Source organism: Triplophysa dalaica, chromosome 21 (genome assembly GCF_015846415.1).
Source record: "Triplophysa dalaica isolate WHDGS20190420 chromosome 21, ASM1584641v1, whole genome shotgun sequence".
NCBI classification, from domain to species: Eukaryota; Metazoa; Chordata; class Actinopteri; order Cypriniformes; family Nemacheilidae; genus Triplophysa; species Triplophysa dalaica.
The window spans coordinates 17347163-17371620 of NC_079562.1; the positions used below are offsets into that span (position 1 = coordinate 17347163).

The following is a 24458-nucleotide window of genomic DNA, read 5'->3' on the forward strand; positions in this document are numbered from 1 at the left end:
ACAGGCACCTCAGCTCCGGTCGCGTCCCACCTATTGCCCATTCTCTATTATCCTGGAGTGATGCACTGCTAAGATGGCGATTGCCGGCTCAGCCTACTTTAGGCTTCGTTTTTACTCTTCACAAACTTCCGGGTGACGTCACGGAAACTACATCCATATTTTATACAGTCTATGGTATTACTTTTTTCAGTGATGGTTGGAATATCAAAGAATAACATTAAACACAACACTGAAAAAATGTTTAAAATATTTCCAAAGTACATTTAAACCAATGATTATGATTGTGTTCATTTCACCAAACAATGGCTGAACCAACCCAGATTGGTTAATAGGGCAGGCCTACATGTGTCTCATCTGAGCATGTCACATTGTTTATAACCTATTTATCCGATATCCTGATATAAATAAAATGTTGTTGTGTTGTGTTTATCTCCCAGGTCGTTCAAGCCTGACTTTGTCTTGGTCCGACAGCATGCGTTCAGCATGGCACAGAATGAAGACTTCCGAAATATCATCATTGGACTGCAGTATGCTGGGATCCCCAGCGTCAACTCACTGGAGTCCATCTACAACCTGTGCGATAAACCATGGGCTGTGAGTACGCCCTTCACGCAGGACATTTTTCATCTCAGCATCAGATTAAAACTATATGTTTACTAACATATGTATAATATAAAGTTGTATTCAGGTGGCAGGGTTTATTTGTTTCGAGTCAAGTCATAATGCAATGCATCAAGGCAAATGAATGCAACATCAAACACACTTCTTCCATCAATAGACACTTGAAATAAAACATTATTTAATGTCACAATCTAAACCCTATGAGACTGTGATCGTTAAAGCTATAAAATGTACACCTGATTCTGGCAAAAATTTAAAGCGACAGGCTTTCAGCATGGCTCACCAGAATTTTGTTTATGTTTTTTCTAGTTTTCTCAACTGATCAACACTTATATGAGGCTGGGACCAGATAAATTCCCTCTTATTGATCAGACATTCTACTCAAACTACAGGGACATGGTAAGTTCAGCTCAAATCAGAGAAGTGAATATACAAGACATGCCTGTGGTTTATGAAAGGGGTTTTCAAACTAGGGTGCGGGGACCCCCAGGGGCCTCCAGAAGGTTAAGTGTTTATCTTCCTTTTTTTGCTACATGCAACATTTTCAAAATGGTTTATATATGTATATATCTAGTAATTAGTTCCTTTTTTTCGCACTCAAAGTGAAAGTTTTGTATTACAGTACAAAAACATATTGAAATGTCTCTTCAGGGTAATATAACCACCAACAATATTTGTAAGTTTGAACACAATATGTTGTCTTTACACTGTGATATCACATTCACTAATATCTAATAAAATGTAAATGTTTCTTTACACTTAAAAATGTATAGATGTAGGGTGACCATACGAGCCATTTCTCCTGGATGCGTCCTTGCCAGGATTGGGATGTGTCTTACAGGAGTCGCATTTGTCGACCGCATACGTCATCGAGGTTAATTATTTCAGGTTTTATTTTATAAAGACAATGAACTACAATGATCATACGTCTTAAGCGATGTTAAATGTTATTTTAATAATGCTTTTTCTTTACTGAAATGTGAGAACCTCGATGACGTATGCGGTTGATAAATGTGACTCCCAGAAGACGCACCCAAATCCTGGCAAGGACGTCTGGGAGAAATGGCTCATATGGTCACCCTATAAAGATGAAAATGTATTTAACATTAGGAAAGGGATCCCTCACTAAAGATTCATCTCAGGTTGATGTCCTGTCCCTTAGGCCTACTTTGCAACTTTTTTAAATATAGACAACAGCTCTGGTTTATATATTTGCTTTTTCTCATCAGCAATGGAATAAAATAGGCCTACCGGTGATACATTTGTGTTCAGCTGTTCACTTGACACTAGCCTATAAGTAAGGTTTAGAAAAATTATGTTAAATGTACTGACAAACAGTGTGAAAGCATTTGTAAATTTGGTAGTTAAAATAATAGTTTTGTCCATGGTTGAGCTTGTGTTAATGGTCTGATAAATCCAAAAACATCAAAATCAATAAGTTATAGGCTATTTTCTACCCATGTTTTGAGGCCAGCTCTGCAAACGCTCGGTTTTAATGGGCGTGCCGCATTGAAGACACTTTATTAGTAAACGCCCACTGCTTTGATTGGATAGCAGTTTGCGTAATTAGAGCCTTCTGTGAATTTGGATCAAGACGTAACGTTAGGTCACACATTAGCAACATTCACAGTTTTCGCATGGCATTATTATTATCTGAAGACCTCCTGTGATTTATAAATGACCTCCCCACATCAGTATTTCATGTGACGCATTTGCACGGCATGATTTTACTCAAATTTACAGACGTATTTCCCGGATATGATGGCAAGGCTTTGCGTATAGTTAGTATAGCCTATAGTTGTATTGCGTTTAATGATATATGACAGTACCTGTCTGCATTTGAGACCCGTGATCCAGAACTGGACAAAAGATCAGCGCGATCGTTGGTCTCAAATGTAACGAGAGTTTCCATGTTAAATAAACAAATGGGAGACTCCGAAATAATACGAAAAACACTTCAAAGCAGCCTCCATTATTCGCAAACGGTGGATGATACCTTGAAAAATTATATATGAGCCCTCCAAATCACAGAGATTCAAACGGGTTTAAGATCACAGACAACCTCTGCAATTAATACAAGTCAGTCATAGTTGAACAATTTACTGTTCCAGATCACCCAGGTGTACTAGAAAATACAAATTATCAATGGTATTATAATTCAAATATGTTCTGTACAAAATATTTTGCACATATGAACTCATTTGGTGTGCGAATAAATGTGGCACACATACATTATATTTAACGAAGTATATATATGTATATATATATATATTATAAAACTGTGTTGTTTTTACAACTGTTTGTTTTCAATAAGAGCTTTTCAAAAAGATTTTTCTTAATAAATTGCACAAAAGAACTAAAGGTTAAACACCAAAGACATTTTTTTCACAGCCTTCTTTAATCATATTTACCAACGGTAGCAGTTTTAGTGGAGGGCACTATACATTCTTTGGTGAAGCAATCTTCCAAACAATAACTAACAATGTCCTTATAGCTGTTATACATTTTTGTAAACCAATGTTTAGTTCTACCTTAGCCGCCCTAAAATGTTGTGAGTAATAATGTATTCTGTACAAGAATATCGCATTATAGTCCCCTTTAAAACTCTCATTATGAAAACGACGTTAGGCTGCTTTATTTAGCCTATTCTTCAGTTCACACAGCAGCACATTGGAGTGAACATCACTAGCAGAGTAACGTTACAAGGTGTTTGCATTAAAATGACATCCGCTTTTTTTGCCATTCTTTGTTATAAATGCAGCTTAATATGTTGCGGGAGGGATACAAGACCTTTCCCATCCACTGTTTGGAAAGTTTTGTGTGCGTTCACCCCACGTTAACTAGTTGTTTACGTTACCTCCAGCAATATGAAAGCACTTCACACCAATGACGGCATACAATGACGAAAACGATCATGATGATGTTGTAGCGCACAGAAATGTGTCATTCATGAGGATGTGCTGTTTGATTTTTCTGCACCCAAGTTATAGAGAGTTGACGGTAGTTTTAACATTCCCGGAAAGATGAAGGGCAGATAAGAGTTACTGTAGTTCACCCTGGTGCGGCAGTGTTATTCAATGTTCTGAGTTCCGAGAAAAATAAAAGTGTACCTAGAATCTACTTGTTGTTTTTCAGACGCTTCAGTATTTTTATTATTAATTGAACATATGGTAATAGACGAACATGCAGTCATGCAGAGGAGTGACAGTGCTTGTGCTAATCAGAATGAATGGCAGGAGCATATCAAGTTATTCTTACTAAATAATGATTGTGACATTTATTTTATGGATTTGTGGCTGTTGTTGTCACTTTAAAATATATATGTTGCAGATTGACCGATTAATGTGATATTCATTTGAATTACAATAACTTGTCTTTATGCTTTTCTGCATATTATTTCTTAACTATTTATTTGAGTAATATATACAATATTTGGTGCTTAGAGTGTGTCTCTCTCTGTCTCTATTTATATATATCCTCCTTGGAGGCTTAGACCCCTAATATTGAAAACCTAGAATCGCCCCTGCTATCAAATAGAAACACGTTTATTTTTGCGTACAAAGGTGTTTAATTTGCAGATGGAAACAGTCAGAGGGGTAACGATGAGATCTTTACTCTCTCAGAGTTAAAACAGCAGTGTTATATTGATTAAAAAATTGACTCAGAATCTGAATTAGTATTCGAAAGAACAACGATTCTCAGCATCAACCAAATATCTTTAAGAAGAAACTGCTGGTCTTTTATTCCAGGCACGCTTCATCTTCTTCAACTCTTGAAGCTGGCCAGTACCAGCTACAGTAGTTGTCACTGTCCCTCAGACAGACGTACTCCAGAGCGTCAGGAGAATTGGCATCCCACTTACATTCATTCTCAGATTGGGGACAACATGGACTGTCAGAACAGGTAGAGATCTGTGGAGAGGACAGTTTGACATGAGTTTGAGGTGACATACAGTTTGACAATGACATGAGTTTTGTGTTGTTTAAGGAATAGTTTGCCAAGACTATATATATACAGTTATGTTTTATTCATCCTCATGTTGCTCCAATAGGTGAAAAGTACAGTTTAGAGACTGAAAGCGGATTCTTGAAACTATGACATTTGGTAGTAAATTGTGAATATCAAAGTAAAATTTGCAAAGTTTTGTATGCTGTATATCATTACCGTGCAGTTACCGCCCAGTTTATACGTTTGTGAGTAGTTTTCTCTTTCTGTTAAGGAGAGATGTTCCCATTGCTTGACAATACCACACTTAGTCGCCTCGATCCCATTTTTAAACTGGTTTACTAAGAAAAGAAAAAGAAAGTGGAAATGGGAAATTCGTTGTAATGTTTGATATCATAAATCTGTTTGACAAATTCAGCATTTGACAACTTTTGACAAAATAAATTATGCACAGCGAGTAAATGGGACTCCGACTTGTGTGTGTGTGGAGTTTGCATGTTCTCCCCGTGCCTCGGGGGTTTCCTCCGGGTACTCCGGTTTCCTCCCCTGGTCCAAAGACATGCATGGTAGGTTGATTGGCATCTCTGGAAAAATTGTCCGTAGGGTGTGAGTGCGTGAGTGAATGAGTGAGTGTGTGTGCCCTGCGATGGGTTGGCACTCCATCCAGGGTGTATCCTGCCTTGATGCCCGAAGACTCCTGAGATAGGCGCAGGCTCCCCGTGACCCGAAGTAGTTCGGATAAGCGGTAGAAAATGGATGGATGGATGGAGTAAATGGGACATCAAATAAAAAAATTAGAGGACTTGGATTGTGTTTTCCAATGCAAATGTGGATCTAAAAAAGCAGTCGTTTCATTTTGAAATAGAACTTGCAGCAGACTGACAGGTACAGATGATGTCTTGCCAATGATGTCAGAGAAGAATAGCAACTGGAGGGCAGAAGTGCATTTTCAGATTTTGATTTAATATTTTTCAGGCACATGAATTAAAAAGAATGACCCACATAGATAAATCATTTATAATGAACACTGCGATTTTAAACTAGTCGGCACTGTGCAGTTTCAAAAGTGCTCAAGATGTTGTGGACTTGGGATATGGCTTCTTCACATTGCTGTTTGGTTGCTAGGGTGCTGTAAATAGTTGCTAGGGCGTGTTAAAACTAAAAGGTTACCATTGTGATACGTACAAAATAGTTTGTCAACCAAATAAAAGAGCCATATCTTATTGTGTGTTTATAGTTGCTAAGGTGCTCTAATTTGTTGATAGACTATGGTGCGGCTAGGACAGAGCAGAGATAATTCATACATGTTGCTATGGTGCTCTAAATGGTTACTAGGGAATGGCTAGACAGTTACCAGGGTGATATGTAAAGACTTCTTGCTTGGTCCAGTGATATTCCCTCATGCTTTTCAATGGAAATCTATAAAGTGGTTGCTAGGGTCCTATAAGTTGTTGCTAGGGTGTGGCTAGCACATTCGAATGTCACTATTTATTGCCTGATTGCTTAGATAATTCAAATGTGACCGCCAACAAGTTTCTTCAACCACCTGATGAACATTATTTGTACCAGTATGTCTCTCCTTAATAGGCCAGTGGATTTTAAGCCGCATTCGCGACTCTACAACAAACAGTGTGGGGCAATTATTTATAATCATATGCTTTGCCTCATAAGTACCACGATTACATTTTTTTATAAAAATAATGAAATAAGAATCGGCAGTTTTTTTATTGTAAGTTTAGATTCAATTTGAGAAGCAGAGGTTTACCTGAAAGCACGTATCGCCCATGAGCCAGTTTGATGCCACAAGATGATGAATCTGTGAAGACGTATTGAGTTTTGTGTGCGTTGATAGAACCCTTCAACACCTGAAAAAGGAATTTCCATTATATTTTGTGTTTGTAGTATTTTATTTCGAATATTCTGCAAACATGAAATTTGAGACACTCTTTCTTTTTTCTTTTTCAAGATAAATATTCTGTAGATGAAAGACTAACACTATTTTGCATTAAATTGAATTGATTCTGATTCATTTGAGAAATGTTGATACTTGAAGTGCAAGTAGATTAGCTCACCTTGATTATTTTGATTTTGTACCGAACCAAGTTGTGTTGATTCTTAACAGGAAGCCTCTTCCAGTTACGTCAGCTAAAATCACTGATGGAAAATAAAGTGGCATAAATGTTAGAAATGCTGTTTTGTATAAACATCTTGAACATGACTATACAACTCTGTGGAGTTGTATAGTCACACTCACTAATTTATTGTTAGTATAAAATATTTCATTATTATTGTCCCCTAACAACATTCAACTGTGACATTGTTGTTTGTTTCTGAATCATAAACATTTCTAGCACACACTATAAATAATACTTTTACACTTGCCTGATTGGAAATTAAATACATTTATAAAAAGCCATATATAAAACGTTACAATTAAAATTATAAAAAATTGCTCATGGTTTTATATATAAATGACAAATCAACTGAAACAAGGCGTTTCCTTCAGCTAAATATGTTCTGCTGTTTACAAACTTTAATACAAAATTATCTTGGATAAGGTATTAAATTTGACTTACCTATTTTAGAATTGGAGAATTGATGTTGAGGGTGTTGTTGGATACACTTGCAGCTCTCTGCTGTCTGTATATTCAGCCCTACAGACAAGAAGATCAGCACAACACCCATCAGTTGGACGCCCATCATGTACAGCAGAAGTCAAATGATACTTTCTAAGGATTAGGTCTGATTTACAGGCTGTGTTAGAATTTCTACTTTTCTCGATGGAATGAGATGCATTTTATAGTTAAAATGTCTTAGGCAGGGATCTGCCCCTCCTACAAATAAACTCCTCCCACATTCTTGTGTGTTGATGAATAAGTCCTGATTATTAAAAGATAAAATACTAGAATACATTTATGTACATTGCCATGTGTTGTGAAGTATAAAACAATGTGTAATATATTACGGTTAGTGATTTTTTCATTCTTTGTTTAACTATATTAACATAAATTATATGGGAATATACCAGGAAAGTTAGAATCATGTTTGTCTGGGACACTGGTATGGGTGTGTGGGACACAGTATTTTATGTCAGGTGTGTGGAGTGAATTTCTACCACAGTGCCCTCAGTGAGAATAGTCTGTTACTTTATTTCACCTCAAATTGAACTTCACTGTAAAAAAAAGTGTCATTTTACAGAATTTTTCTGTTATATTTACAGATTTTCCACATAAAAGAAAAGTTCTGCCTTTGTTTACAAATTGTTTTAGTATTTTTTTCAAGAACGCTCCAAAAATTTTTTTTTACAGAAAAGAGCGCAAAATTAAAATAAAAACAGGGGGAATTGTTATATTACAGTTTATTTTTCAAATAGGTTTTATTTTATAAAGTTTTGTTTGAAATAAGGTCCAAAACTGGAAAAATAAAGAAAAATAAAGCAAATTTACAAGAAAAATGGGTAAAACAAAGTACTATATATCCTTATATCCAGTATTTTACCGGAAAAAATATCTAACGGTATATTTATGTGGTTCCATCTGGCAAAACAAATATTTTTTTCACAGTTTTTATTACAGTGTAGCTTTTCTAACATGAATTGATGCGTGAGGGATCAATCACACAAAAACTTAAATTCTGTCATCATTTACTCACCGTCTTGACAGTTTAAACCTGTATGTATTTCTTTCTTCTGCAGAACACTAAAGAAGATATTTTGAAGAATGTTTGTCATTGGTGAACTATCCATACAACTTACTCTAGTTATGCAAACGTTATCATTTATTTGTTAAGTACAATTTGCAGCTTTCTAAAAAAGTTAAATGTGGACACAGAAGTGGACACTGCAGACGCTCTGTGTTAAACAGGCTATGGCGCTCCGCTCAGAAAGCAGCAGATCTATACACATAGTCGGGACTCTATTATCAGAAACATTAGTAGCAGGGCAACACTTACATACTGTTTTCCTCAAGCAATGATGGCCTATGTAAACAATTGAACTCTCCAACATCCTGACACAACATGAGTCTGTAAATCTGATTGTCATACATGTGGGGATAAATGATTTTCGAAAGGAGCAGTCAGAACTCCTTAAAAGGGATTTTAATGAACTCTTTGAAACATTTGGAAAGCTGAAAGTTCAGTCATTCATCAGTGGACCTCTCCAAGCTCGAGGAACAAATATGTTCTCTCGGCTACTCAGTCTGAATACATGGCTGCAGAAAACCTGCATATGAGAGGACTGAACTTCGATCTCTTCTGGAGTCAAAGACAACATTTTACAACAGATGTGCCTCCACCCAAACAAACTTGGTGCAAGAGTGCTAAAGGACGATATTTTCTTCTCCATCCATCAACCATTAGTAGAGTGTGCCGGTGCACTCCTGAATGACACACATACACCTGCCCTCAGTGACCACAGGAGTTCACATCAGCAGTCGGATGGACACTTGGATAACACCCCTCAGCCACAACAACCACTGCTCACGGTCACCACTCAAGCTGTACCCTACCAAGTGACCTTACATCAGTTGGACTGTGACGAAGACTCAACACCCAAGGATGTTTATGTGAATAACAACCGGGACAGTCAAGATAACATACTTCAGCCTTCAGAAACACCAGACTCCTAGTTCCTCTCTTTCTCCCTCCCTCCAACATCACCTCTTCTGAGCTTCTCAGAGAAAAATGGAGGAACTACCCTCCAAGCAAGCTTGCACAGGCACTCTACAGGCCCCCATCAGGCTGTCAGCACAGAGCCTAGAATTTGCTGGCAAAAGGTTGGTCCCTTAGCGGTGGCCCTACACAGGCAGCCCTCACCTCGACCCCCTTGTTGATTTGTTGAAATGTTGATCACTTATGCACCTGCTATGAATATATATATTTTTTTGTTTCAACAATCCATCATTAATGTGATCAGTGTTTGCTTTAATTGAGCTCTTGACTCTGGTTAAGTTCATTGTCTTTCTGTGCTTGTAATGGAGTAAAATAAAAACACTTCTACATTGATTAAGTCTAATTAAAGATATATTTGACTCCCGTAAAATTGTGGCTGGGTGCTGGCTGTGATCAAATAAACAATCTGCTTCAAATAAAGTGAAGGTTTAGCTTTATGCGACTGGTGAAAATTGTGAGGTTTGTTAAAGCTGCGACAAAGTAATCAGAAAATCTTAGTTATACATTTAGACATCAACACTCATGATACAGACCTCAACAATGGTGGCAATCATAAAATTAATTCAGATAAATTAATCAACTGCAACTGGGAGTTTTGTAATTTGATGTTACACAACATGCATTGCAGGATGAAGCTTTCATTTGTTGATTGTCACCATTGTACACTGATTCTTCATTTATAATTGATTTAACAGTGAAGCATTTTTAAATAGATTGATTGAATTTCTAATAATACAACAGATATAAAACTGCTGTAATCTCACAGTGCAGTGCCACACAACATCACCCACAGTAATACCACAACACAATCAAAAGTATTTGACTAGCATTGCAATAAGCTCTTATCACATTAAATCTTATCATATTTCGCCATAACCAATGCATTTTCACACACCAAAAAAACTTAATGTTAAAATTCAAGATTCAAGAGCTCAACTAAAGCAAACACTAATCACAATAAAGGTGATTTTGTGGTGCAAAAGTGATCAACATTTCAACAAATCAAGAGTGGGGGCTAAGTGAGGGCAGCCTGTGCAGGACCAGCGCTAAGAGGCCAACGATTTACCAGTGAGCAAATTTTCAGAGGCCCTGCTTGGGACACTTAGGCTAGCCCTAAATGGGTCCGTAAAGTGCCAGCACAAGCTTGTTTACTGGGTAGTGTTTGCTGGAACAAAGCTCTCCCACTCTATTGTAGTGAGTCCACAAGTTTCATCAAAGAATTTGAATGTTTTTTTATTACCGGAGATTTTAATATTCATGTAGACAAGACATAAAGCAACACGACAAGTGAACTCTTAACTGTTTTCCACACTTATGATGTGATTCAGCATGTGCACGGTCACACACACAATCGTGGACACACTCTGGATCTGATTATTAGCAAAGATCTAAACATTTCTTTCCTGCCAGTGAAGATAGACTTGTCTCTGCAAAATGGAGGTTCATAAATGAGAACACCAGTGAGCTATTTATGGATGCTATGTTTTGGTCACCAAGTATATCTGCAGACTCTATTGATGTTCTCCTCGATAGCTTTAATGCAAAAGTAAAAAATGCTATTGATCCCATTGCTCCAATAAAGGTCAAGACGATTATCTGCAAACATAAAGCACCCTGGAGAAACACACCAGCAGTACAAAGCATGAAAAGAACATGCAGAAAAGCTGAACATATGTGGTAAAAACACATCTTGAAGTTCACTATTACATCTATAAAGACAGCCTGCATACCTTCAATATCGAATTAGGCAAAGCTAGACAGACATTTTTCTCACACATTATTTACCTGCAACATAAACAACACCTGCACTCTTTTTGCTACTGTAGAGGGAATAACAAATCACCGAAGTCAAGTTCAATTAAATTTTATTTACATAGCGCTTTTTACAGTGTGCACTGTTCCAAAACAGCCTTACAAGTTCAAAGTAACCATGGAAAGGCTGTCTGATGGCAAATGCAATGAGTTTGCAACTTTTCCTTGATAAGATCAATAATATCAGAATGGAAATCAGCAAATCCCCATCTGGCACTCAGGTCAGTCTGACTTCATTACAACAACCTCATAAAGTAACAACTTTATCTGAATTTCAGACAATTGATAACAAAACCTTGGATAAAACAGCATCTTATAGCCTCAACATGCAGCCTTGACACCACCCCTACATCCTTTTTCAAAAGAGTGTTTAACTGTTTAGAAGCAATTCTTCTTAAAATAGTAAAAAAAACTCTCTGCTCTCAGGAACTACAGAGTCCATAAAAACTGCAGCTGTCAAGCCTCTACTATAAAAAGAACTATCTAGACCATCCCTAACTGTCTAACTACAGGACAATTTCAAATCTTTCTTTTATAGGCAAGATCATTGAAAGGTTGTCTTCAATCAGATGACCAACTTCTTAAACTCAAATGGCAACCTGGACAATTATCAGTCTTGTTTCCGTCAGCATCAAATGATGTTCGATTAATTTCTGATTCAGGCACGATATCAGTTGAGTATTACTAGATCTCCATGCATTCTTTGACACAGTAGGTCACACCATACTCTTACATAGGCTGGAAAACTGGGAAGGTTTTTCTGAGTTGGTCCTTTAATGGTACAGGTCATACCTGTAACACTCCAGCCTGTTCCCCGGCTGTGTTCCCCATGTGTTTTGCCTTGTTCATTGTTTCCACCTGTCCCTCGTTATTGTTAATTAGTCCGCACTTGATTCCGTTTTCCCTGAGTGTTTCCCCTTGTATTTAAGCCCTGGTCCTTTGTTCGTTGTAGGTTATTGTATTGTAAACCTGGTTGTGTCGCCCCTGTTCCCCTGTTCCCCTGTTCCCCTGTTCCCCTGTTCCCCTGTTCCCCTGTTCCCCTGTTCCCCTGTTCCCCTGTTCCCCTGTTCCCCTGTTCCCCTGTTCCCCTGTTCCCCTGTTCCCCTGTTCCCCTGTTCCCCTGTTCCCCTGTTCCCCTGTTCCCCTGTTCCCCTTATTAATCACCTTGGATTGTACCTGTTGTGTCTCCGTTCATATTCATCCGTCTCACCATGTTACAATACCTTAAAGGGAAGGTTACTATGTGAACATCGGCATCCATAAATCTGGTGGACATACATGACATGTGGTGTTCCATACAGCTCATTTCTCCCACCGCTCCTGTTCAATTTGTACATGCTCCCACTTGGCCAAATAAAGAAAAATAATCAAATTGCTTATCACAGCAATGCAGGTTACACTCAGATCTACTCTCAGTCAATGATTTCAGGTCTATGAACTCCCTTTGCCAGTGCATTGCTGAAATCAACAGAAAGAAATCTTGTTGTCATTTTATAGTCTGACCTTAGTTTCAGCAGTCAAGTCAAAGCAATAAGCATCATGGATCAGTGGAACAATTCATTAGTTATTGACCTACGTCAGCAGCTCAGTGGCCAGAGTTACAGAAAATTAGGGCAGACCGGAGGGGAGGCAGAGATGGTTAGAACTAAGAAGAGCGAGAGAAAAATTGCCAGCGGCAGAATAAGTATATAAAGAAAAACATATACAGAAACCCAGCGGTACCAAAAAAATTAGAGAGAAAAAAGAATTTGGCCAAACTTCCAAAAGTGTCTTCTTTTTCACACAAACTCCACCGATAGCTAACACAGTGAGTGCTGCTGCTGCCTTTCTCCCACCAAACACAGAGGTGTGTTTACTCCCAACCCCGGAAAATCACATTGTTTCAGTGAGTGCATCATTGATAACATTGCACGAGTGCCCACTACTGGTTGAACTTGTGAATAAGTTTTAAATGGAACACACTAAGCCCTTGACCACTTGGTATTCAATTTGAAGCTGAATTATTAAATAATCCCACATTCACTTATGAATTTGTTTTATAAACCATTTTATAAACAAATCAGTTGTTGTAGAAAATATGGGGAAAAAAATCTGTATTATCTATTGGAGAAAAATTTCAGAATCAAAACCTCAATAGTATAAACTTTGTCTGTAAACATACTACAAGTAATATTCAATTTATTCTCAACATAATTAATATAATTTACACTATTATGCATTTATTCAAAAATAAAATTAATATACCATACGCTACAGTCAAGCATTCTGCGGTGACGTCACAGTCAAGTTGACTATGTCTTATAAAGCTGCTTGAAGTGTAAATATGAAGTAGACTCGCTCCCTCAGTCAAAATCGTGAGATCGAGGATCTGTCCATATAAACTTCCCGCATTCACTTCATAATGCACTTTAAAATGGTGGTGTGGATTCCTTGCGGGGAGGTGCAAAGGGAGGTTTGCTAGGGCGCTTCTGAAGTGAAGTGGAATGTACCCTTGGCTGGACAGTGGGTCCCTAGGAGCAGGGTTGACGTGTCTATTGAGTTATTTTCCTTTAGTTGCGTTAGTAAGGATTCCTACAAGATGAAATGTTTTATTCTTTGTCTTACAGTCAATGTTTATTCACTTAATATTGGAAGAATAAATGCCTGAACAAGAATCGTTTCATTCTTGCTGTTGATTTTACCGTTTTGATACTTAAGTACAATTTAATGTAGTACTTTTTTACTTTCACTTAAGTACATTTTTGGCTAGATACTTGAACTTTTAAATGAGGTAAAATGTCTCTCATTATCTGTACACCCTGTTGAAAAAACAGCATATGCTATGTCTTGTTGCTGGTTTGTGCTGGTTAAAGCTGGTCATGTTCTGGTCTTAGCTGGTCATGTGCTGGTCTTAGCTGGTCACGTTCTGGTCTTAGCTGGTCATGTGCTGGTCTTAGCTGGTCATGTGCTGGTCTTAGCTAGTCATTTTCTGGTCCTTAGCTGGTCATGTGCTGGTCATGTGCTGGTCCTTAGCTTGTCCTTAACTGGTCATGTGGTGGGCTTAGCTTGTCATGTGCTGGTCTTAGCTGGTCATGTGCTGGTTTTAGCTGGTCTTAGCTTGTTCGACTTGATGCAGCGCCGCAAGATCCGATAGTCGGATGACATCAAAGTGCCTCGAGAATTAAAGAGACAGTTCGCACAACTGGTCCAAGTGAAGCAATTTACAAATGTGTATATGCAACAATTGAAAATGTTAGAAGACATATTTTCCGAAAATTCTTAAAAAAGAACATAAAGAATGGCCTTTTCAGCTGCCATAATTCAATTCTTGTTACATTACACTGTAGAAACCAGCATCAAAACATACTGTAGCTAACCCAGCATATGGAGTCACTGGAGTGTTTTTCAACCCAGTCACACGGCCGTTCGTTGCATAACCACAAATTTTAGAATTTCACAGCATATTAAACATTGTGGTGAGTTTTTTTCGATTAAGAGTTATGAGAGGCATTTTTCATACAGCATGGTGCTTTTAGACATGTTACACCATATGCCTTTTTATTAAAGTCAAAGATACAGAAAAATATCCTGTTTTATGCATGCTTACATTTCCCAATAAAAGTAAAAGACAAACATGTTTATTTGTTGCATACAAAGATGTATAATTTGGTTATGGAAACTTAAAAGTCATTTAGGGAAAGAATGGGTTATTTCCTCTTTAAAAGTTAAAAATGGACTCAAGCTGAATAAGCACTTATAAAGAACAGTGAGTCTCAGCATCAACCAAATATCTTCTTTTAGAATGAGAAAATGCTCCACTTCTACATCAGCTTTTGGACCTACCCTGTACCAGCTACAGATGTCACTGTCCTCCAGACAGGCATACTCCAGAGACTGAGGAGAGTCATTCCACATACATTCTTTCTCAGATTGGGGACAACAAGGACTGCCAAAACACATAGAGACCTGTGGAGAGGACAGTTTGACATGAGTTTGAGCTGATGTACGGTTTGACATTGACATGGGTGTGAGGTGTTTGACTAGCCTATGTTATAGAAATAGTTTTTCAGTCATATTCTGACTTTTGTGTTTCAAACAACAAAGCTTGCATCACAGAAATTCTTATTTTTTTTGTCTTATTTTAAATCATTTACAGTCATTTTGAGGTCTTCTGTTTGGCCCTGAATAGGGTGATCACCAACCAACAAACCAAATGTGGGACAGGTAGTCCGTTTGTGTGGGACAATGTGGGACACCATTGAAAGGTAGCGCAAAACTGTGATATAGCCTAACTACGGAATAAAAAAAATTCTTATCTTTTTTTAGCCTATAAAAATCATTTGTTACTTAGTCAATTACAACTACAACATAATTATATATAATTATAGGCATAGAAAAAACTTAAAAAATTGTAATGGTGATTTCAATTTAAGGTTCTTTTTCTAACTTCGCTCGGTGTTTCACTATGGTTATCACTTTGGGAGTAACCGACTGCGGTAGCTCCTTTGACACTACGTCTATCTCTAGATATCTACCATGTCATTCGCGCTTTCTTCCCGTGGAGGACTGCAACAAGCTGTCTCAGCACGCCCGTGTTGGCTGATAACAGGTGGACCGTCATAGGAACCTGCCACCGAAGCTACCATCTCGAGTAGGGACCCTCATCCCATGTGTATGGGCCCGAAACACGCTCAAGCGTCGCAAGTGGACCAGCAAACATGCACTCACTGTGCGCCAATCCTGGTGAAAATTCTGGAAAGAAGATTGAGAGTGGGAGTGGCCAACAAGCAGAACCCATGCCTGTCTGGAAATGCCACTTAATCGACAGCAAATGACCATCTCCCAAGCGACAACGAGCAGGTGGTCCGCTCTGGTCTGCTCTAGCAGGAGGAAGCTGATCCGGGGGATGAGGACGCAGAGGGCGATGCTAACTCTGACCTCCTCGATTTTGGTATAGACAACGAAAGGGAAGAAATAAAATTCCTTCTTCCCCGCCCAACAGTCCCAACTGCTGTAAAAGAACTAGTAGGGCTTGCAGATAAACAGAAACCTGTATGAGGTCTGCAAATGAGCCTCAGCTATACTAGGCCTTCTTGGCCTGCAACCAAAGATGCCGAATGGACAGAGAGGCACGGGGCAGTCGTGGCCTAATGGTTAGAGGGTTGGACTCGTGACCAGAAGGCTGCCGGTTCAATCCTCAGGTCAGGCGGGTAACGATTGAGGTGCCCTTGAGCAAGGCACCTAACCCCTACTTGCTCCCCGGAAGCTGCAGCGATAGCTGCCCACTGCTCTGGGTGTATGTGTGTTCACCACTTGCTGTGCGTGTGTTCACTACTCTCTGGATGGGTTAAAAGCAGAGGTATATCTCGGATATGGGTCACCATAACTGACAAATTTTTCACTTTCACTTTCACTTCACTTTTGTGAAGGGAAAAGGTGTCCGCCTGCCGAGCCGGCAGAAATACAACTCTTGCCTGCCAAGCCGCCTTGCATGAAGGTAATGTCCCTTTAAGAGCAAGCTCCCCAACAAAGGGCATTCCATGTTGGAGATTCAGGGGATGGGGGAGCTTGGGTTGGCCGGAACCCTAGCGTAGAGTCTTCAGTGGCCTATCACCTCCATTTGCTCAGCGGCGAGTTGGGCCATGCAACACAATTTCGTGTGGATCTATACGCTGGACGTGTCCGAGCAAGGCTTTGAGGAATAGCAGGGATATGGGTGCATTCCGGGAGTGGGCTATATCTCTCAATGTGAAACACCAAGCGAAGTTAGAAAGAGAATGATGGGTTATTTAATGTAAACCCGGGTTCTTTGATAAGAGAGTGAGGTGTTTCACCAGCACTTCCCTACCCTTTAAGGAATCACTCTATAATGAAATAGGCACAGGTCGACCTGACTGATATAGGCTGACTGTCAGTGACAGATGTGGTCTCATGCGTTTCCCATAGTGAAACACCTCGCTCTGTTATCAAATAACCCATGTTTACGTTAAGTAACCCATCGTTAACGTAAACTTTGAAGATGTTCCCAAAAAGAGAAAACTAAAGGAAGGAAAAACAAACAATAATGAAAAAGAGTTTCTCTTTTAAAATGTATAATTTTTAAATAATACATTTAATGAAATGCAATTTTTTTTTTTATTTTAATACACTTACCACAACCTATAGGCTAAACACATGTTCAAAGTCACACAGTTAACAATGTTTTTGGTGGGTTTTTATTCGGCAAGTTGACATGAGAGGATTGCGACTCGATCTACTGACAGACGTCGCAGCCTCTTGGTAACTGAAATCACTGCCTTTTCATACATTGGGTAAAAGTCAGGCTTTAAAAAATTGTTGCGTTTGTATGAGCTCGTTGGACACTGGAATGCACCGGGTTGCTGCTTTTGACACAGCGCTGTTAAATAAACAATGGTGCAAACAAAAGTCTCATGTGCTTTTCTGGTCAAAGAGCGTGTTTCTTAATGTGACTACTAAATACCAACAGACTGATGAAAATGCGGGACATTTTCTAAATATGCAACGTGCGGGACAATGGGTTAAAATGCCCTTGTCTAGCCCTGAACCCTTGGTTTAAAGCGCTGCTCTAGATTATACTTGTTGATTGATCATACACTGGAGATACTATCTGTTATGGTATTACACTTTTACTTTGTATGTGGAGAACCTATTATATTAGCCTAATTGTTACCTAAAATGAAAATACGGGTCAAAGACAAGTACAATATAAACTACTTGCACTGTAATTCCCTTGGGATAAAAGAATATGCAAATTGCATACATATACATGTACACTGATAAAAGAAGACTAACTGTATGTTCTGTTTATTCTGCTATCCAGATTTCAATGCCGACATTTCCAGTTGTGGTGAAGATCGGACACGCTCACTCCGGAATGGGAAAGGTATGTAACATTAATACTCAAAGTGAATATTGTCATTCCATAACATCTCGGTTACGTCTGTAACCTTCGTTTCCTGATGGAGGGAACGAGACGTTGTGTTGAGATACAGACTGGGGTTTGATTTTAAGAACCTATCATCTCCAAGATAAAACTAAAACGGCAATGGGGATTGGCGAATGGCCCGCCCACGCCAGTCTCTGCCCCATACGTACGGATATAAAAGGAAGATGGCTGCGGTCCTGAGATGTGCTCCTTGCAGCGGATCGGCAAAGAGTTGTGGCATGAAGACAAAACGTCTCATTCTCTCCATCAGGGAACAAAGGTTAGAGACGTAACCAAGACGTTCCCCTTCAGTCGGTCTCTCAACGTTGTGTTGAGAAACAGACTGGGGATATATCTTAACACACCACGGCGCTGAGCCGTAATACGACCTTGAGCTGAGCGACACTGACTAGTCTGGTGAGTCCCAAGTGAGCGGTGCAGCGAGATGTAACCTTCCAGTGAATAGTAGTGGACAAACTGCAAAGCCTGTACTGACAGTCATCATGGACAGGGCGTTCACCTTTTAATTGAGGCACCATCCGGAGCCACCACACTGGGAAAATACTGCTCTCCTAGGAGAGTGTATTACGGAGACCACATTCTGCCATACGGGAGGTAACATGTGGAAATACTGACATGGTCTCCCGAAGGAGATAACATGCGAAAAAAATTGCCGGCCGTAGGGGGCCAGCCCAGGTGGGTGTGCCACCGGAGGGGAGGTCACAGATTCGCCAAAAGGGGAATCAGGAGTGAGGAAATCATCATACGTGACTACTCAACGGGGGAGTCACTACGTATGGAGCAATAGTCCTAGTATAGGGGTCCCCCTAAGTAGGGGCGAGTCTACCAGGACTGGACTTGGTTCCAACAGACCGATCCGCCCGGTCCGTTACCAAACTTAGTGATGGATGGAATGCCTATACTTCACCTAAGAGAGGGGGAAGTAGGGAGGCAAGAAATAGCGCACTGTCCTTACCTGGGGAGGCAGGATGGCACTTTTCCAGGCGTACGCCCAGACCAGATGCCTGTCCTACACGGTAGGGTGTAAAACATGGGCTGACACTGGTTCCACTCGGAGGTAATAGAACCTCACGAAGGTGCTGGGCGTAGCCCTACACGCAGCTTGGCAAATGTCTGCCAGAGAGGCACCCTGGGCCAGTGCCCAAGAGGAAGCCGTGCTCCGTGTGGAGTGGGCTCTCACTGCATGCGGGCACGAGCGATCTTGGGATCGGTATGCCATGGAAATGGCGTCCACGATCCAGTGTGCCAATCTCTGTTTGGAGACAGCCCTCCCCTGGTGCTGTATCCCAAAACAAACAAATAGCTGCTCGGACCTTCTCAGGTCCTGTTTGCGGTCCAGGTAGAGGCGCAATGCGCGTACCGGACACAGCACATCAGAGGTTGGGTTTTCTTCCCCAGAGGGGAGAGCTTGCAGGTTCACCACCTGGTCCCTGAAGGGAGTGGTAGGAACATTGGGCACGTAGCCGGGCCTGGGTCTCAGGATCACGTGAGAGTCGCCAGGCCCAAATTCTAGGCAACCCTGGGACACGGAAAATACCTGGAGGTCCCCCACCCTCTTGATTGAGGCAAGCACCATCAAGAGCGCGGTCTTCATCGATACAAGAGGAAGAGATGCGTCTCTGAGGGGCTCGAAAGGGGCCGTACCACATTGAGGTCCCAAGAGGGTACAGAGTGCGGTCGAGGTGGGTTCACCCTTCTTGCGCCCCTGAGGAACCTGGTGAGCAGGTCATGCCGACCCAGAGACTTACCCTCTACAAGGTCGTGATGTGCGGCAATCGCGGCGACATACACTTTCAACTTGGATGGGGAGAGGTTACTCTCTAGTCTATGTTGTAAAAAGGCCAGCAAGGACCCGATCTGGCAATTCCATGGGTCCAAATCTCGGACCGCCTGGGGCAAGCCGCTCAAGGTCTCCTCGTCCCCTCCAGAGTCCAGGGGAAGGTCCTTCGTCAGGGGAATTGGCCAAGGGGGGCAGTCGTCAGAGCCATGAGGTCTGAGAGCCAGGTCCGGGTGGGCCACGAGGGCGCAACCAACAGTACCTGATGCCCCTCTTCCCTGAACTTGCACAGGACCTGTGCAAGGAGGCTCACTGGGGGGAAGGCGTACTTCCGCTTGTCCCGCGGTCAGCTGTGTGATAAGGCATCCGTGCCGAGGGGACCCTCGGTCAGGGAAAACAAAGCGGGCAATGGGTGGAGTCCCGGGAGGCAAACAGGTCCACCTGTGCCTGCCCGAACCGCTCCCATAAGAGCCGGACTGCGCAGGGATGAAGCCGCCACTCTCCGCGTGACTTCTGGGACTTCAAGCTGTTTCCGTAGGTGTGTAAGGCTGCATACGATGCATCTTTGATACCGAGAACACATCTGTGTACTTTCATGCGTACTCTGTTCTTGTGTGCTTGAGTTTTGGAACTGGACTTTGACGATTATTGATGATGTAGAGCGAGAACACAAGGACACAAGACCACTGAAGAAGGCATATTGAGAAACAGCCTAAGCTAAGCAACATAAACAGCTGTGCACATCGGCAATCAGAATGAATTGAGGCACGGCGGCCAAATATATCATAGATAACTTATAATTCGATGATCAAATTACTTGATAACAAAGTCTTCTTCCTTTTGTTTTGAATGATGTTTTATTAACTAAGTTCGGGAGGAGCAGGAGCAGATAATAAACTCTGCTGGTCGGCTATCAGCAATCACAGCAATCGACCTATCAGTTCAAAAGAGAGAGAGAGTCTCTATAAATAGTCAAGTGTCTTACCTTTACTCTCTCTTCAGTCTCAAGAATTGGTATATCCAAATTGCGATGTCAGAGAACGAAACAACCCCAATTGAAAGCTCCGTCGACGATCCGGGTCCTTCGGCGTCCCCAAGCGACGGCCAGCACATCAGTGCACGCCGGGATACATCAGACAAACCCGCAGCTGCTCCAAGCTCCAAGCGGCCCCAGCTCACCAACACATCCTCGCGATCTCCAATCCCATTTCAAGTCAATGGCCCGCTGCCTTCACTGGCAACGCAGGCTCAGGCTCACGACTTCCCCGCCTTCCCTCCGGTCTCTGGCCCAGGCAACGACAGTAGCTTGAGACTGGCCCCCGCAAACAGCCCCAGCAGCTGCTATTCCCGCTCTAATGTCTCTCCCACACGCTCGTCCCTCCTTCTCACTGTCATCGGCAGCAGCGATGTCGGTCCCGCCCAATGCCCCGGCCCTGGAGCCGCCTCCGTGAAAGCAAGCATCAGGTCGTAGATACTGGCAGGTGCGGACGTAGACCTCTTCTCTCTTTTATCCCCACTCTCACCTACGGCGAGCTCTCACTCACTCTAAGAAACACAACGCACAGCAGTTCAGGCACCTAAACATTTCCTGAATTCACCGTAGCCTTTTCACGATACCTCGAGGTAATCAGCACGGCATTCCCTCATAGGAGGCATCTATTTTCTGCCAAATGTGCCATCCGCGTAGCTCAGTGGAACCAGTGTCCTTACTGGGGGCACTGGACACGGAGCTTCACAACCGAATTTTCCTCGGTTGCAAGAATATTTCATGCGCGGTCTGCAGATCCGTCGCCCACAGCACCACTTCTTGCCCCTTGGTTCACTCATCCTCAACCCCCCCCCCGCCCGGACTCACCTCACATCAAATCCACAGGCTACGTCCCACGCTTCCCATCATATCCCGCCAACCCAACTCTGCCCGATTCTGATCGCCGGCAGGCATCTAGCCACAAACCATGCAGGAAGTTCAACATCGGCACTTGCTCACACCAGCGGTGCCACTTCCTGCACGTTTGCAGCTTCTGCGGTGGCGCGCACGCCCACATTGTTTGTCAAGTCTCTAAAGCATCAAATAAATGTCGTAAACAGTATTTATCAACTCCCGTGAATGGTTTAAGTTTATCTGTTGAATTGTCTCTTCACTCCGACACGCACTTTACTGATTACGTTCTGTCCGGTCTCTCAAACGGCTTCAACCCCGGTATCGAGAGTTTACATTCCGCCAGCCTAGTCTGCCCCAACCTTCAGTCCACGCTTGCCGAACACGAAACGGTCGATCTTCTAATTAAAAAAGAAATCGACTCAAACTTCATGATCAGCCCCTTCGCTGCTCCCCCCTTTAAAACCTTCCGCATCAGCCCCATCGGCGTAGCTACCAGAAAATTCTCTGCCAAAAATGACTCATATTCGATCTGTCGTCCCCCCATAATTCTCTGTTCCCGACCATTAACAGCCTCATTCCGCTCGAAGAGTTTTCCCTTCTATACCACGACATCGACCAAGCCATTAAACTCATCAAAGTCGCCGGACGCGGCACCTGGCTCGCTAAAGTCGATATCAGCTCTGCATTTAAAGTCATGCCCATTCACCCAGACTTTTGGCATCTGTTCGGCATTCGCTGGCGCAATTAATTCTAGTTTTCCGTTCGCCTCACTTTCGGTTGCAGAAGAAGCCCAAAAATGTTCGACATGTTGTCAGAGGTTGTCAGAGGCAATCTGTTGGATTCTCTCTATCAATTACTCCCTTCCTTACCTCATTCACATTCTAGATGATTTTCTAGTTATCTCGCGCCCAGACTCAATCCCAGCCACGCATCTCTCGACAGTCTAAAAAGTCTTCGCCAAGCCCGGCATTCCACTCGCCCAAGATAAAACCTCGGGTCCGAGCACGTCAATCGAATTCTTGGGCATCAGTCTGGACTAGCTGAACTTTCAGGCATCATTGCCCAAAGAAAAAATCAATAGATCAATTCTTATCGCTTCCACTCTCCTAAACAATCCCCATTGTTCCAAATGCGAATTATTATCCGTTCTCGGCCACCTCCATTTCGCAATGCGTATCATCCCCCAAGGCCGCCTGTTCGTTTCGCACCTCCTCTCCCTCGCTCTTCAGCTCACGCCCTAGAGGACTTAATAACCCTAACCAGCGCATGCCATTACGAGCTCGGTTTATGTATACAATTCCTCAATTAATAGAACGGTTTGTCCTTCTTTTAGAAGGACATGCGCGCTCTCCCCGTCAACATTCAATTGTTCACCGACGCCGCCCCCTCCGTTGGTTTCGGAGAATATTACCAAGGGCGCTGGTTCGCCTCCACGTGGCCCCCCCAGCTCCTAGAATTACCACAGTCACTATCGTCCTCAGCCTTATCTGAGCTGTACCCTCTCGTAGTCGCTGCTTTTTTGTGGGGGAAGGAGTGGTCTGCTTTAAGCATTACCATTCATTCCGAGAACGAAGCGACAGTACACTGCATCAATAAAGGCCGTTCACATTCTTCCGCACTGATGCCTTTCCTTAGACGCCTGACCTGGATATCGGCTAGCGATCAGTTCATTGTTACTGCTAAACATGTTCCTGGTTCTGCAAACCAAATAGTCGACGCTCTTTCCCGTTTTGCCTTCCAGAAATTCAGGCAGCTGACACCAGAAGCGGACCCCCTACCAACACCAGTACCTCCTTATTCGGAACTGATATTCCCGTAAATCACCCCTAGACTCTTCATTCAATTCTATAATCCAAGCCGTCTCACTCAGGACCCTTCAACTCAACTCAACTTTATTTATATAGCGCTTTTTACAATTTTCATTGTTACAAAGCAGCTGTACATGAGACACATTGAATACAAGTATGAATTCGAAAGCAGCCCCCCGGCCAGCCAGATAGTGCAAAACAATATGCAAACGGTGGTGAGGAACCCAAAACACCCATCGAGAAAAAAAACCTCAGGGGAACCCAGGCCCAACCAGGGGATTCCAGTTCCCCTCTGGCAAAAGCTGCTGCCTCAGCTCAAGCTCAACAGTGCTTGAACAACAAGGCTTAATAAAATATAAAAAAATAAGGATTTAATATTATCATTAACAATCTAATAGCATTTTAAATCTTGTAGGAAAAACAAAGTTGTCGCGTCCTTTATCCAGCTCTATCCTCTTAGCTCTTTTCAGGTCACCGTTTCCCATTCTCAGCTCTGCCATCAGGTCTGGGCATGAACTGCATCCTGCGGTAACCTTGGAACAAAGAGACAAGACTAGCTGAGAGTAGAGTACTGTTCTGCACTCTTTGATGCAACAAGTACATCATTTGTTGTTGGATGTGTTCCTGGTTCCGGTTGATCTAAATAATGCAGCCTAAATCCTCTGAGATTAATATTATGGAGGTGTAGTGTATGCAAGATTAAAAAGATGAGTCTTTAGTCTAGATTTAAACTGACGGAGTGTGTCTGCCTCCCAGACCGTGCAGGGAAGAATATTCCAAAGTTTAGGCGCTAGATAAGAAAAGGATCTACCACCTGCACTCGATTTTGAAGTTCTAGGTATTACCAACTGACAGGACCTGAGAGTGTAACACAAGGGCCCGCGCCTCCACCTACATTCTGCAGCAGCAGACATCATTTACTTAGAGGCCCATCGTCGCAGCAGCAACCGCCCCACAAGGGCCCGCGCCTCCATCTATGTTCTGCAGGAGCATACA

At 41.9% G+C, this 24458-nt stretch overlaps 1 protein-coding gene across 2 annotated transcripts in view; it reads left to right on the forward strand.

Annotated features, from left to right (window-relative positions):
• Window positions 1-24458, forward strand: part of syn2b (synapsin IIb) — an 86633-nt gene that overhangs the window by 48670 nt on the left and 13505 nt on the right. For both annotated transcript variants that reach the window (XM_056734996.1, XM_056734995.1), the window contains exons 4-6: window positions 438-594; window positions 931-1020; window positions 17870-17932. In XM_056734996.1, the coding sequence (XP_056590974.1) occupies window positions 438-594; window positions 931-1020; window positions 17870-17932 (310 nt within the window). The remainder of the gene's footprint in view (window positions 1-437; window positions 595-930; window positions 1021-17869; window positions 17933-24458) is intronic.